The 16,800-nt window shown below is 36.2% G+C and overlaps 1 protein-coding gene across 2 annotated transcripts in view; it reads right to left on the reverse strand.

Annotated features, from left to right (window-relative positions):
* Nucleotides 1-751: 751 nt before the first annotated feature.
* The window catches only part of LOC128999235 (uncharacterized), a 57,611-nt gene continuing 41,562 nt past the window's right edge, over nucleotides 752-16,800 (reverse strand). The window contains exons 13-16 of one of the 2 annotated variants that reach the window (XM_054425634.1): nucleotides 5,148-5,327; nucleotides 3,814-3,912; nucleotides 2,055-2,198; nucleotides 752-1,639 (exon numbers count right to left, since the gene is read on the reverse strand). In XM_054425634.1, the coding sequence (XP_054281609.1) occupies nucleotides 1,559-1,639; nucleotides 2,055-2,198; nucleotides 3,814-3,912; nucleotides 5,148-5,327 (504 nt within the window). In that variant the 3' untranslated portion in view covers nucleotides 752-1,558. Of the gene's footprint in view, nucleotides 1,640-2,054; nucleotides 2,199-3,813; nucleotides 3,913-5,147; nucleotides 5,328-11,264; nucleotides 13,281-16,800 lie in introns of those variants that run through there. The other variant, XM_054425633.1, reaches the window with a different exon arrangement.

Here is a 16,800-nt window from a genome sequence, read left to right on the forward strand (position 1 = left end):
ATAAACAGGACTGAAAAGAGGGTTGCAAATACCGGGATACAATTTATAAGAATGATAGTTACCATAACAGGCTTTTAGTGGCCAGGACATTTACTCAGATCAAGAGATTGTAGCTCCTTTTGCACATCCGTTGACGAAACTTGAAGACCTGAGAGGAAGACGCAGTCACACTTGCATCAGAATGGATCTTAGGGAATTGTGCGAAGTAGTATAGGTTTCATCTCTGAAAGAAGGGTCTCTTAAAACCATGTGTCCAGCATTTGTCAATCTTGTCACAAATCTGAGCAAATTATATGACAATACAAACAAGAACACATATTATCTCGTGCAGTTTTGAGATCCTGGATTTTCATAAGCAAGTATTCAACTTGCCTTTCATTTGGTAACTGGACTATTACTAAATTAATAAAACTTCTAACTTTCTTAAACGTTTTCATCGAGATATTTCTGTAAAACCTTTGTTTTCAATTAAAGTTTATGTTAAACCGAATTTCTTAGATTTTTCAGTGATTTAATCTTACCTAATTTATAATATTTAAATCAAATCCAAATCGGGCATTTTGCCAATTTTTTGTGTCCTTACTGTGTGTGTGTCCACAAAAACATTCACGTTTATGTGTAAACCTACGTTATGACAATAGGAAATATTATAAGAAGAAGCACAAATAACTCAATGAAACACACGTGTGAATATAAGAGTGGGTTAAAGAAAACAATGATCTCAACATATTATATAAATATTTTAATTATGTCTCGCACAAGCAATACACTTGACAGTATTAAAAAAACTCTCATTGCAAACAAACTTATTTACACTCTTATCTTAAACCTTGTTAAAAGTGTTATACTGTAAACTCCAAAACTAATTTTTTATGTACTTTATGTCATTGAGAAAATTTGATAAAATTGCTTTATTTTTTCCTTATAAATTGTATAAATGTGAGGATGAATGTTGCAGTTTCAAGGGTGACACTGTTATCTAAAAACAATATAGTATAACTTTTCAGAGCATTAGTTTCATTTATCATTAGTTTGGCAGAAATATTAAGTAGATTAAGTATAATCATTTTTGGTTCAAGTGAGCATCAGAGAATTAGAGGGAAATAATATGCCAGTACATTTTTTACTTCTTGGAAGTGTTGGGTATTTCAATAATCTAATAACACCAACATTGAATTGTGATACCAATTATTTAATGTAAAAGATTTGAATTAGTAAACAGTGATTCAGTTTCACTAGGTTAAAAATGTAGACACTTGACAATCATAACAAAATTGAAAAAATCTCTGAAACATTAATTTATAAAAGATTTTAATTCGAGCTCAAGTCTTGTGGTTAAAACAAATAAATAACAATGATGATGAGACATTGGATAACAAGATCCTACCGATCAAGGTTTATGCCTTTAACCCAAATGTATTTACACTTGTCAAAAATCAAACCGATTGTATTTTAACAGCTAGCCTTATCTAATAATACAATATACAAAACAAACCCGAGTATACGGAGCAATCACAATTGCGAGGACTAGTTTCGTTGGTTCAGTTGAGAGGAAAATTCAATGACAGTAGTTACACTTGGGGTGGCATTTGACTCCGTTCACTCCACATTTACAACCTGCCGAAGTGTCACCTTTGCCCTGAATAACAAACAATACATTTGATTAATTTATTATTTACAAAAATTCTAAGTAAAAGACATATGGAGCGAAAATAGCAAGACTATTACTAAGTAGCTAATTAATATAGAGACACAACTAAGGGTAGTTGATTGCAAATATGAGTGAAGAATGAGTGTCGAATAGAGAGTGAGTCAACAGTATAAATGTAAATATATTATTACAAGTGATATTAGACGTACATCTTTTTGTTTTTCGGGTAATTCAATAACACGTACGATGCTAATCAAGAAGTTATTCATTTAGTTATATGTTTATTTAACTAATATTTCTTTTAACCTGACACTTTGAATTCCGTCACTCTCTCAATTCAAATACAGACTTTTGAGATTGAACCATAATGAGTTATCATAATAATAAAAATTGCTGAACTTACCCCAGGACCCCACCGAGGGCCTCGAGTTACCCAGCAAATCTCTGTCTTACACATGGAGCACCTCAGCCAATCACAGCCCCACTTCTTCATCAGCACCACATGACACGTAGGACATGGCAATGCCTCACCTCGCTGTACCATCTCCTGAGAACCACAGACTAAACTGTAGTCTCAGACACACAATCTATCATATCTAGTCTTACACGTGCAGCACCTCAGCCAATCACAGTCCCACTTCTTCATCAGCACCACATGACACGTAGGACATGGCAATGCCTCACCTCGCTGTACCATCTCCTGAGGACCACAGACTGAACTGTAGTCTCAGACATACAATCTATCATATCTAGTCTTACACATGTAGCACCTCAGCCAATCACAGCCCCACTTCTTCATCAGCACCACATGACACGTAGGACATGGCAATGCCTCACCTCGCTGTACCATCTCCTGAGGACCACAGACTAAACTGTAGTCTCAGACACACAATCTATCATATCTAGTCTTACACATGGAGCACCTCAGCCAATCACAGCCGCACTTCTTCATCAGCACCACATGACACGTAGGACATGGCAATGCCTCACCTCGCTGTACCATCTCCTGAGGACCACAGACTAAACTGTAGTCTCAGACACACAATCTATCATATCTAGTCTTACACATGGAACACCTCAGCCAATCACAGCCGCACAGCCCTATGCTGTGTTATTTTCATCTACGCTTCATTCCATAATGAACATAATATAATAATTTGTTTAATTCACAAGCGCTTTTGGAAACTAGGTTTCTATCGTCAGGCTGTGTTTAAAACTTAAATTTAAGACGATGGAGACCTAGTTTCCGAAAGCGCTTGTGAATTTAACAAATTATTATATATTGGCCTTTTTTAACATTTAAATTTATTTATACATTTCATTATTAATTACCAATATCTACCATATAAGTTAACATCATTCCATATTTACCATGCATTACGGAGCACCTAAAAGCCAGGCCATGTATTTCAAATTGGTGTTTTCAGCAACGTTACTAGTCCTAAACATATTTGGTCCCAAGATATGCTTCCCATTTTTACTCTTTTTCTTACCCTTTCTTACTGCTATACTAATTTACTGTGCCAGAGTCAAAATCTAAATCGTGTTAAAACACCAATACGTTAAATGCATAAAGACAAAGTAAGTCAAGTTTTTTTTAGTGCCTTCACCAGTAACGCGAGGACAGTTGGCACAATCATCAAGACAATAAAAATTATGTTTCCAGTATTGTTAACAGCTCAATAGCCTAAAGCTGTATTAGAAAATAACAAACACTTATAGAGCAGAAATTTATTACATAAAATTATTTTTTGTAATTATATAGCAAAACAAATATATCAGAGCAAACAAAATTAACACACAATTCCAGCTCAGAAGTCGGAACACAATTTGAATTTACTAAAAAACTGTTTTATGTTTAGACATTGTCTGACAACGACAACTAATAGTATCATCTAATAAATAAATCATCTAATCATAATAAATCATCTAGGTTTCTATCTCAACAGAATAATTTCAGATTACTGGGTGATAACTAAAAATGAAACTAAAGCAGCTAACTACAGGTTAAAATTCATAAGAAAACCAGACATTTCTGATTTATTGTGCCAAGTAGATCTCGCTTAGGGTAATGTTTCATAGGACAAGTAGAACTCGCTTGGTTGGTGTTTGGCTGATTCCTTTCTCTATTGTTATATACAGTACTAGGGTACTAGGAATACCTCGAGCATTTCTCTAGTGCGGCGAGCATCAGCGTTAGTTTCAGCTTCTAGTTGAGCCTTCTCTTGATGCTGCTTACAGTCCATACCAGGATGAATAGCCTGTTGAGAATACCACTACATTAGAGAACTACAGAATACAATATACAAATAAGATTAATTTTAATTTGACTATACATGTATAGTTTCCAAGAGCGGATTCGCTAACTTTGAATGAACATCTTTTAACTACAAAAATTAAAGAGCCCGTAGAAGTATAGTAAACGCCGAATATCGAATACAAGGCAAAAAATTATCAGAGGTAATTTAAAAAATCCAAGTTTGGAAGTATAACAAACTCAAATTAGGATAATAATATTTTGATGGAGTTAAAAGGGGAAAACACAAGATAACCTTCCATTAGACAGGAACAAGTAGACAAATATTACATATTCTTAGCAATACTGAATGTAAGCCAATTAAAAAAGTGTATTTACAACATTTAAATAAAAACAAACAATAAATTTAAACTAGCCTATCTGTTAAATTATTATTCTTAGCTAATTGTTTAGTTCAAGTTTTAAGATAATGAAAGAATATCTGAGTTTTCAGCAGAAGTCGGCAGATCAACAATTGAATTGGTCGTTGTCAGGCTGATAAGTTGGCGTTTAAAGCATTACAATTTTACTTTTTTTCTGTCATTCCTTGAACTTCATTGGTCCGTTACGAACACCATACCCCTACCAGCCTTTACCACACTAGCGCTGTCAAGTAAGTACCGTAAACAATGTGATAAAGTGGATCTTTTCAATCATAAAAATTTAATGAAAAGTCTAGTTTAAAAACCGATTGTAGGTAAAGAAATTTAACAATTAAATAAAACCAATGTTTCTTTTTACCATCAACAGGTTAAAACCAACAGAATACAATGCCCTGGAAGCTGTATGATTTTGAGTTTTCTTCATATTTTAATACTTAGTTACTATGCTGAATTAAAAAATGTTATTGTTATACTGTGCGAAAAATTAGATTGTTTAATAATCCTCACATAGATTTATCAGAATGTACATTATTTATTAATCTGATGACTAGAAGGCGTTGTTGACGTGTCATCAAATATGCACCAGACAGGACAATCGGGGGGACGAGCATTCACCAGTGAAAACGTTATCAACAAACCTACCAAGGGGAGCGAGCAGGTATAGTTGTACAGCGTGGGACTTCAGTTCCTCAAGTACTGGGTTCAAATCCCACCAATCACTAATGCATTTTATCTAAGTGATAATGCCGCAACTCTCTATGCCAAACCTGAAGTAATGGCAAAACAGTTCTGGGCTAAAAAACAAAAAAATCCCTACCTGACAAGTAAGACAGTTGACTTGGTTGCAGACTGGGCATTGGAAGGTGTTGACATTGTCCTCAAATATACACCAGCCAGGACAATCAGGGGACTTGCAGTGAAATGCATTTCCAATTTTATTCTCAGCCTGTGCAACAGACTTGGCCAGATGTTGCTCGTAAACCTCAGGTGTTACGAGCTGAAAAGATAGAGGATACCAATGTTTAGAATGTTTAAAAAAAGTTTGATATAATTGAATCATTCAAATTTGTTAAAAAGTATAAACCTATTGGGGTGAAAATTTGGGGGAAGTCATGATTCTTTTAAGTGTCTGCGCCAGTCAAAAAACAGTATAAAAACATTTTCAAGGGAAATTGCTGTAGCCCATCAAATGTTCAAATGTTCCAGTGTGGGAACATTCACCAAGGTTGAAGGAAAATACAGGTTGCTTACAACTATATAGGTAGGTTCTTTGAAAAAGCAGAGTGGGAACGCTGTTTCCACACGTTCCTGACCCACTACACCACCGCAGACACATTAATTTTGGGCGGTCAGTAAACAAAATTGGCTGACATTTCACAACAATCTACTGTATGTGTGTGCAAGCGGCTATTTGCTATTGTATGCAACTGCATACTTTGGTGTACACAGTATACTTCTACGGCACTGGTCAATGCAATGGCAGTTGCCAGTTGCTCACCAGCATCTTATTAGTGTTGATCAGAGCAGAGGTCAGCGTGTGTGCCAGGTTTTGTTCACTCTTGTGGTTCACTATTAGAATTTGGACAATGATAAACAATTAGCTACCTGAAATCAGTTTGTATGCAACTAGCTTTTTTCAGTTTCAACAAAAATACCTTTATCGATATTCAACTGTCAATTTTACATTTTGCCAACATAGCTGGGTAATCCTCAAGGCTTATGCAAAAATTAAAACTAAGAGAATAGGTACCTTACTGTAGGTCTATAATTTATAATGTTTTTCTTTGATGCTACAATAAAAAATATATAATTAAGTTTATTTGTACAGGTCACACTACTTGAAAAATTACTACGTTTAAATGTCTAAATGATATTAACAAATGTATGCTATGATTTTTTCCAAACAAATTAAAATTAATTTTTTACAGTGTTAATTTTTTGCAACATTCATTAGACAAGCAGATATAAAATGCAAGTTCAACCCATGTTGAAAAATAAAATGTCACTGAAATTGTTAAAAATTATCTGTCAAGGGCGTCAAGATTTACTTATAGACAATAGACAATAGACAATTAATCTTTATTTACACACTCATTAAGAATAGTAGTAGCGTCAACTTAAAGTAGCGACTTAAATGTCATGTCATTCAGATAACTTTATCGAACAAGTTCTCAATCAAATAGAAGTGAAAGCCGAGATTGTGTGAGTGACACATATTGATAAGATATTAATCCTAAATGGAGAAGTCAGTTTGATCAGTCAAATGTGTGAACACAGAACCGTGAACAATTTTTGTTAAGATGCTGCCTTTGGTTATTCTCTTGAGTTCTTTAGTGTCTTCATGTGTGGCAAATTTCAGACCAATAACAGGTCCGACTTTTCCTGTAAATGAAAATGAGATTTTAGAGGACCCTCTATTTCTGACACCGCTACTCAAGAAAGGTAAATACAAAAAAGCTCAACAGCTTTCAAGAGTGGATCCGGACATTGGCAACATAACAAGCTATTCTGGGTTTTTCACTGTTAATGAAAATTGTGATTCCAATCTATTCTTCTGGTTCTTCCCTGCCCAGAAAGACACATGGGAAGAAGTGCCTTTGGTGCTCTGGCTCCAGGGGGGTCCTGGGAGTACTTCTATGTACGGACTGTTTGAAGAATTGGGTCCTTTCGAGTCCTATAAAGAAGGGTTGAGAAAACGTAAATATTCTTGGAACGTGGAGAACAATCTTCTGTTCATAGACCAACCGGTTGGGGTAGGTTACAGTTTCACAGGGAAGCACTGTTACCCTCACAACGAAACGGCTGTAGGAGCAGATCTCTATGAGGCGGTTGTTCAGTTTCATCAACTGTTCCCAAACTTCCAGAAGAACAAGTTTTTCATCACTGGAGAATCTTATGCTGGACATTATATTCCGGCTCTTGGCCATGCTATCCACAAAAACAATCCAACTGCCAAAGTAAAGGTAAACTTAACAACCATGATGATAGGAGACGGCTGGGTCGATCCGATATCTCAAGTCGACTATGGAAGTTATCTTTATCAACTTGGATTTATTGATGATGCTGAGAAAGGTATCTACAAAAACTATCAAGAACAGTTTGTGAAACAAGTAACAGCTAAAAAATGGGAAAAGGCATCAACTACATGTGATGCTTTTACTGGAGACCTCTACAATCGTTTTGTTGGTGATGATGTGAGTGTGTACAATTTCCTTCCGCAACCTTCTACGGAACAACAAAACTGGCAAACATTTATTCAGTCAAGTCAGGTTCGCAACGCACTTCACGTAGGAAAGCTAAAATTTCAATGGGGAAATCAAGTTTATAAAAGTTTGAAATACGATATTGTTCAATCGGTAAAACCATGGGTAGAAGAACTACTCGAGGTTTATCCAATTGTGTTTTACAATGGGGAAGTTGATATTATCTGTGCGTATCCCATGACAATAAACCTTCTGCGAAATTTGACATGGAGCGGAGAAGATCAATATCTGAATGCTACCAGGACACAGTGGTGCGTAGATCAGGTATGTAAGAATTTAAGGAACATTTTTTGTTTATTATAATTTTATAAAAGCTATTATCAATTAACATTTTTGGTTCCAGTTTACGCAAAAATGTTAATTAAATCTACATTATAGTTATGTTTTATTACAAAAAAAAGAGTGAAATACAAGTTGACCAGGAGCAATGAGGGCTGCTAATGGACGTCTAGCTAGATTTCTCATCCTTATGGAACAGCTGAAGAAAATTTTATTGTTAGTTCTGTATGGTGTACTGCAGAGGTTGTGTTTTGTTTAACATTTTTTTCTTTTTATTTCAGTCATTTAACCTCTTTTAACCAAATAATAAATTCTAATCATAAACGATAACTCACCCCCTAGTTATATAACTAACTAAACGGTAAAGCACAAATGAAGAAATTAACCCTAAAATAATAGAATTTATATGTGATCGACACTAGAGCCCAGTGTCACTGTACATGAACTGGACAAAAAAAAACAAGCTTCAAAATTTACAATGGGATAAAAAGTCTACTTGTGTTGGTTATTCTATGGCCCTGCTTGATCAAAAATTGATGTTTGTCACTCACTCATCTAGGAGCATGAGCTACTATAGTTACTATAGTTCGGCCGCTTGGATAGCGACCTGCACGCTAATGCTAACCAATGCTAGAGGAGGTTGCTATCTAAGCAGCCGAACTGTACAAGGGCTGTCACCACCTGTATGTGTTGTTGGTGAGAGCTGCTGGACACATGGTACCAGCTGATCACAACTACTGGGCCTATGTCTTGGTCAACTATTGATGTTTGTCACTTATCACTCATGTTATTGTAGGAGCTAGCAGGCTACTACAAGGGCAGTCACCACCTGTACGATGTGTTGGTGAGGGCTGCTGGACACATGGTACCAGCTGATCACAACTACTGGGCCTATGTCTTGGTCAACTATTGATGTTTGTCACTTATCACTCATGTTACTGTAGGAGAGCTAGCAGGCTACTACAAGGGCAGTCACCACCTGTACGATGTGTTAGTGAGGGCTGCTGGACACATGGTACCAGCTGACCAGAGCTACTGGGCCTATGTCTTGGTCAACTATTGATGTTTGTCACTTATCACTCATGTTACTGTAGGAGAGCTAGCAGGCTACTACAAGGGCAGTCACCACCTGTACGATGTGTTGGTGAGGGCTGCTGGACACATGGTACCAGCTGATCACAACTACTGGGTCTATGTCTTGGTCAACTATTGATGTTTGTCACTTATCACTCATGTTACTGTAGGAGAGCTAGCAGGCTACTACAAGGGCAGTCACCACCTGTACGATGTGTTAGTGAGGGCTGCTGGACACATGGTACCAGCTGATCACAACTACTGGGCCTGTCTTGGTCAACTATTGATGTTTGTCACTTATCACTCATGTTATTGTAGGAGCTAGCAGGCTACTACAAGGGCAGTCACCACCTGTACGATGTGTTGGTGAGGGCTGCTGGACACATGGTACCAGCTGACCAGAGCTACTGGGCCTATGTCTTGGTCAACTATTGATGTTTGTCACTTATCACTCATGTTATTGTAGGAGCTAGCAGGCTACTACAAGGGCAGTCACCACCTGTACGATGTGTTAGTGAGGGCTGCTGGACACATGGTACCAGCTGACCAGAGCTACTGGGCCTATGTCTTGGTCAACTATTGATGTTTGTCACTTATCACTCATGTTATTGTAGGAGCTAGCAGGCTACTACAAGGGCAGTCACCACCTGTACGATGTGTTGGTGAGGGTTGCTGGACACATGGTACCAGCTGATCACAACTACTGGGCCTGTCTTGGTCAACTATTGATGTTTGTCACTTATCACTCATGTTATTGTAGGAGCTAGCAGGCTACTACAAGGGCAGTCACCACCTGTACGATGTGTTGGTGAGGGCTGCTGGACACATGGTACCAGCTGATCACAACTACTGGGCCTACGTCTTGGTCAACTATTGATGTTTGTCACTTATCACTCATGTTATTGTAGGAGCTAGCAGGCTACTACAAGGGCAGTCACCACCTGTACGATGTGTTAGTGAGGGCTGCTGGACACATGGTACCAGCTGACCAGAGCTACTGGGCCTATGTCTTGGTCAACTATTGATGTTTGTCACTTATCACTCATGTTATTGTAGGAGCTAGCAGGCTACTACAAGGGCAGTCACCACCTGTACGATGTGTTGGTGAGGGTTGCTAGACACATGGTACCAGCTGATCACAACTACTGGGCCTGTCTTGGTCAACTATTGATGTTTGTCACTTATCACTCATGTTATTGTAGGAGCTAGCAGGCTACTACAAGGGCAGTCACCACCTGTACGATGTGTTAGTGAGGGCTGCTGGACACATGGTACCAGCTGACCAGAGCTACTGGGCCTATGTCTTGGTCAACTATTGATGTTTGTCACTTATCACTCATGTTACTGTAGGAGAGCTAGCAGGCTACTACAAGGGCAGTCACCACCTGTACGATGTGTTGGTGAGGGTTGCTGGACACATGGTACCAGCTGATCAGAGCTACTGGGCCTATGTCTTGGTCAACTATTGATGTTTTGTCACTTATCACTCATGTTATTGTAGGAGCTAGCAGGCTACTACAAGGGCAGTCACCACCTGTACGATGTGTTAGTGAGGGCTGCTGGACACATGGTACCAGCTGATCAGAGCTACTGGGCCTACGTCTTGGTCAACTCTGTCACTTCAGGAACACAAGATGACCCTCTTTATGCTCTGGCCTCCTGCGATTCAGAGCTCTAGAGGCTTTAGACATCTTCAAAAGAATAAGTCATATTTCCTTTGCAAAACTGTTGATCCGTCAATTTCAATTGTTTAAGTTGATTGTGATTCCAGAGACACAATCAGAATAATTTTGTTTCTGCAAATAGGTTATAGAACGTGCAATCAACATTTATATATTTTTTTATCATTTTTAGGCAATATACTATTTGACATTTTGGAAATAACTACCGGTATTACCTATTTCTGTAGCTCTAAAGGCCTTAGCTGTCAAATTTAGCTACGTTTTTAGGCACAAAATTAATACACAGGGGCTGGGTCTAAGCATTTCCTTAACTGCCAAATTCCGTGACTGCTCCGATAGCAGTTAGTCCACACCCCATAGTATCATAGACCTGCAGGAAATCCAACACCTTGAGCAATGCTCGGTCACCTTGTACTTGTATTTTAATCAAACATTGTCACCATTTATTTACATTACTACAACAGAAACAAATGACTTAAAACTTGTCACTGTCAGAAAATTAATATCAACTAAGGACAATGTTTTGACACTTGAGATTATAATCACCAAACAAAAATTCCCCTTTCTGGGGGTGTTGTTATTGGCAGTCACTGCCCTTCCACGGTCCCACTGCATACCAAAGCAACTGGACTTTGACTTTCTCTCGCCCCCCCCCCCCCACGATAGCCATCACACAATTTATGACCAAAGTAAGACAACATGTTTTTCAAAATATCTTTTAATATCACAATGATTATTACAGTGGCAAAGCTAGTAAATGTGAACATTATCAATTAAATAGTACATAACAGTATAACACTAATCTAATATTAACTTTAATATTAAGTGAATTTATTTTTGTACAGTAACCATCTTTGATAAGTCTTTCTGTGCAATATAATTATTACAAGCAGTAGGTTTTGGGTGATGAACTTGAGCATGGCTTAATCAATGAGGATAACTTTTATCAGTACGATTATATAATCTTTTACATTAGAATAATAGAATATAAAAAAAAAAAAACTGTTTGAAATGTTAAATATAACTCAATTATAAATTTGGTTATATTCATTACTAATTGTGTTTACATTCATTAAATCTTTCTCAAATTTACCAAGTATCTTCTTTACCAGGTGTCCCATATAAATGTATAAGGCAGTGTTGTATTTGAGAATTTTAACACACACACAAAATGTTCTCTTTAATTTACTGTTAAATACCTTACCACCATAATTTCACAAACTTTTTTAAAAATACACCAAAAACTATCACTGCAATTGAATTTGATTATCTTCAACATGTCTTAAGAGCGGAAACTACATATAATGAAAATATGATTCTAAAAGTATTTCACATTGTATATCTAATCTACATTTATGTTAGAATAGAAAGGGCTTATTGCCTGAGAATTAAGGAGACAAATGATTGGATGAGCAGGCTTACCTTTAGAAATGTAGGCATCCTACTTCACTACACTTCTGTGTTACTGTAGTGAAGTAGGATGCCTACATTTCTCAAGGTAAGCCTGCTTAGTGCTTATCCTATCCTTTGTGCTTAATATACATTTATTTATGTAACTCGAAAACTCATCAAAACCAAACCGTAACCGTTATGAAAAAATCTTACAAATATGCCACTTTACAAACTGCAGTTTGAATTATATTATAACAGCAGTATACAACAACAAAAATAGTAAACAACATTTAAATATTTCCACTCTCAAAACAATTTTCATCAAATCAAAAATTGTCAGGAATTAAGACTTGACTAGCAGTGTGATTCTTGTACATGTCTATATTTTTTTTAGCTACTATTGTTTCTTCCCACAATGAATCTAAGTTTTTTAACAATCTTTTTTGTCATATTGCAGCAAAAACTGTATTTTTCAATAGAGAGGAACCCCTCATATCCGACCTCGGCATAACCGACTCCTTGAAACATCCGACCTTTGGTTTCATTATAAGCTATATCCATAGAGGTGTGCAAGCAGCTATAGTTTCGAGCCTCGTCTAAAAGCATGAGAGATTGAATGCTCAAACGGAAATTTTACTATTGAGATTGCAGGACTTGTATATTAACATTGTGTAATCAGAAAATTCATGCTTTCACCGCAATTACGAATGATGATGATAAAGTTTCAGTGATCGCGAGAGACTACGATGGTATTTCTGTAACCATTAGAGGAGATGTTCAGTATTTTTCAGAAAAAGGAGATGATAATGTCTAATTGACTGCAGTAGATGTTTAGGATTTTGCCAAGATCGTGGAAGGCGACGATGATAACTAAACGGACACAGGAGATTTTCATGGTTTTGTCACAAGTGCGGAAGACTGATTTTTCCATGACCACAGGAATTTGCCCAGGGTTTTGCCACAATCTTGGAAGAAAAAAAATCCTTGACATATCCTGTGGTCATGAAAAAATCATTATCAACTTCCAAGATCTTGGCCAAATACTGAACGGAGTCAGGTTGAATACGGCTGGTGTTTCTACAGATAGATGAGTAGGTAGCCGTCAGCCTTGCGTCTACACAGTGAGCACATGTGGTCCAGTTCTATCAGCCGCAGACAGCAAGTCTCACAGTAAGCTCGGTGACCACAAGGAGTGAGAGCACAACACCTTGGCTCTGCCATGCAGATGATGCATGAGTCATCCTCCTCTACATCCGCCACCTGCAACCACAAATACACACAGATATACAGGGTGTCTCTCAAAGAGGTTTAAATGTTAGATTTTATATGACTCGCCCATTTACAAACAGTCTCAAAAATTTACTAAATTTTTTAAATAATAATTAAAAATTAAAAAAAAGTATTCTATGCACACTTGATTTTTTGTTGAGATTAAAAAAGACACCCCTCCAACTTCAGTTTCAATTAAACTGCACTTGAGAAGATTAGATTATGTTTTTATGGCACTAGAATACCCATCAATCAAATAGATGTTTAACAATACTAATACTTATTGTTTAAAATTAAGTCATTCTCAATCTTTGGTTTTATTGAAACTGCACATGAGAAGGTTAGCCTAATCTTTTTATAGTTCAACCAATGTTCTTAAATCAAACTGTATTGTTGTTGTACAATAATCGTTAAAACTGCTACAAAGTAAACAAATCGGGTATTAACTAAGGAAAGTAATTTTTATAGGAAGCGAATTGGTAACAATTTTTAACTGCCTACATTTTGTTTCTACAAATGTTAGTGTTAAAAATTGTATTTCTAATACCTTCTGCCTGGCCATCTGGACATCAAATCATATGTTGTATTTATATGTTAATAATCTATTTAACATTTCTTTCTTTACATTTTATCGTAAGACATACTACAGTACTTGCATCAATTCAGCTCAAAATTCTGAATGGTGAATTTCAGAACACGTTTCGACACATCTGTGTCATCATCAGCTGAGCACTAGTGATTTATATTCCACAAAATGGCTTCGACATAGTTCTTGAGTACACAAACCCCGAACTCAAAACATAGACATTTAATTAAAAAATAATAATACTGTTGTTACAAAAGCCCATACGGACAATGACACAGGCCTGCTGGGACGAGCATGCAGTCGCACTGCGGGTCGGGGGACAGACTGACTGCTGTTTCCTTATCCAGGTTTATCAGTGTTATCACAGAGGCAGTGCACAGCTGTTTCAATGAATGAAAAAATGAGAAAATTAAATATTGAGTTGGAGCTGAAATTTTGTTTTTCATTTAGAACAAACCTCATTTGCATCTTTATTTTTGTGATCTCTGTATATTTCGTACTCTACCAATTTTCTCCCTTTGTCTCGTACGTGAAAAACTTCTGATGATGTAGCTTATGATGACACAGATGTGACGAAACATGTCCTGAAATTGACCATTTAGAGTTTTGAGCCGAATTGACGTAAGTAATATATCTTACAATAATTATCTCCAGCTCAGGGGTTCAACAATGAATTTTAAAACATTTGATCAGTTTGTTCTCAATCATATTCTTTAAAACATCTATTTTATCTTTTATTTAAGTGAAATCTAATCAATGATTAATCAATCATTACTTACAGTTAGGAAGCTGAAATTTTTTTAGCATATTTTTAAAACCTACTTCAAAAATAGTGTGTAGCTCAAAACCATCGGTTTATAAATAGGCAAGTTATATACCTAAAATAAAGTGTTTAAACTTCTTCGTGGGACACCCTGTATAATTGACTTTTGGATAGGTAGGCTACTGAAGTAGGGATGAGCATCGTTAACTGACGATTTTGTAACACCAACGTTTTTACTCTGAAAACGTGTTTTCGGACAATGTTATTGGTATACATCGATGGTAGATGCCAATGTTACATCACTGGTTGGGCCATCTATGCTCTTCTGTATACAGTACTGAAGTATACATGAAAAATATATGGACCAGCTGTAGTCAATACATTATTGACAAAGAAGACACAGTAAAACCTCTATCGTATTATCTGTATATATATATATATAAACTTCATTTAAACGAAATTACTTTTTCTGTAGAATTTAATGCTATTACAACCATATACAAAATAAAAAAATTATCATTTTCAAATATGCTTAATCTTAATCTATTATTAGTAAAGTTCCACACACTATCTTTAGATTAATGCTGTATTTTTCCAAACACTTTAACAGACTTCCGAAAATCCTTAAACAATGATTGGATGCTATTTAAAACTTTTTGGTGAACTGATATTACTGTGAGATACAGTTGAATCCAATGAGTTCATAACAAATCTATTTACTGTTATCATTGGAGTTAGTAAAGATTTTATTTGTTGGAAAAATACAGAAAAGCAATTTAAAAAAGGAAGAATTTACCTTTGATCTGAAGAAATCTCACCGAGTCAACTCAAGAAACTTGGAAGAAACTTGTCAACTTTGGAAACTTAGAGTTGGAGAAAAATATAAGTAATTTTGATGTTACAGAGTAATCTTGTAAAATATGTGGACCAAACCATCCTTAAAAAATGAAGTCACAAGCTTAAGTTTTGAAGTGGTTTAAAAATGGTATGTCAATAGCTCACAGATATCACATTCAACAAAAAGCATTACAGATCATCCAATTCAATGCTTATTCATTGTCAAATTTTTATAGAGCAAAAATGTATAGTAAACATTTAAACATTATTTAGATCACTTACAGCCAGAACTAATATAATTTTTCTCTTTTAATTCATAGTGAAAACACAAAAAGACACCATCACTATTCACCATACTCACCGACCTTATATTAATGGTTTCTGAATCCTTTGAAAAGAATTACTTAACAGGAAACTAAATTTACTATGAAAATAAGTAATTCTTTTAAAAAGTTCACATGGTCAAGCTGTTTAGTGTTTATACTTTCGACTTTGTCAACCATCTAATATTTGTAGGCTCTTTTTAACCCGTTCACTGCACATGACGAGTAATTTCGACACTGCTAGCGATTACCAGTGGCGCACTACGCGTATACTCGTCAAAGCGCCGTTAACAAACTATTGTTCCAATGCGAGGTTAGCCACTGCCGTGAGACGTTGTTTCCCTAGCCACTTATTGAGGCAGTGTTATACTTTAATCTGGTATAATTTGTTTTCTGATCCGACAATTTTATCGGTGGTAGGGACATTTACAAATTTATTGTGAGGTTTAGGCTTGGATCTGTTGACATGCAATAAAATAACGATAATGAATGTACTATAGCATTGTGGAAGGAACCTAACCTCAAAATTGTGCATGATTGCTTTTTGGTAGTATTTTTTCATGGTGTATCCGGGTAATTCACCCCTGCTTTTTCCCTCCATTTGACAAATACTGAGGGTCGGCTAGCAGTATTGTTTAGTGCTCCTATCTGTTGGTTTCTTGTAAAACTACGTCCACAATGACTGGGGCACAGTATGTGCCTCTCATTTGGATGAAACTAAATTAAACTTTTTCGCACACTTTTCCAGGCAGCACATTAATGTTTGCACTATCGAGCGCTGCTAGCCATCGGGCAGCCATATTGAACGTATTAAAAAGTTTTGAATGTTCTAACAATTTGACAATTAACAGTTTCAAACTTGCAAAAAAATACTGTAGGTTACACTTAGGATTTATTTGAAACTAGAAAAGATCATGTGGGATCTTCAGCTAAAACTGCACACTGTGAACATTCGGAATAATAGAAAATATTCTTCTCAATTCTCAAGACATACAAAATAAG

The sequence above is a fragment of the Macrosteles quadrilineatus genome, unplaced genomic scaffold, assembly GCF_028750875.1.
Source record: "Macrosteles quadrilineatus isolate MER2022 unplaced genomic scaffold, UCM_ALF_1.0 Scaffold_8__2_contigs__length_117827958, whole genome shotgun sequence".
Taxonomy (NCBI): domain Eukaryota; kingdom Metazoa; phylum Arthropoda; class Insecta; order Hemiptera; family Cicadellidae; genus Macrosteles; species Macrosteles quadrilineatus.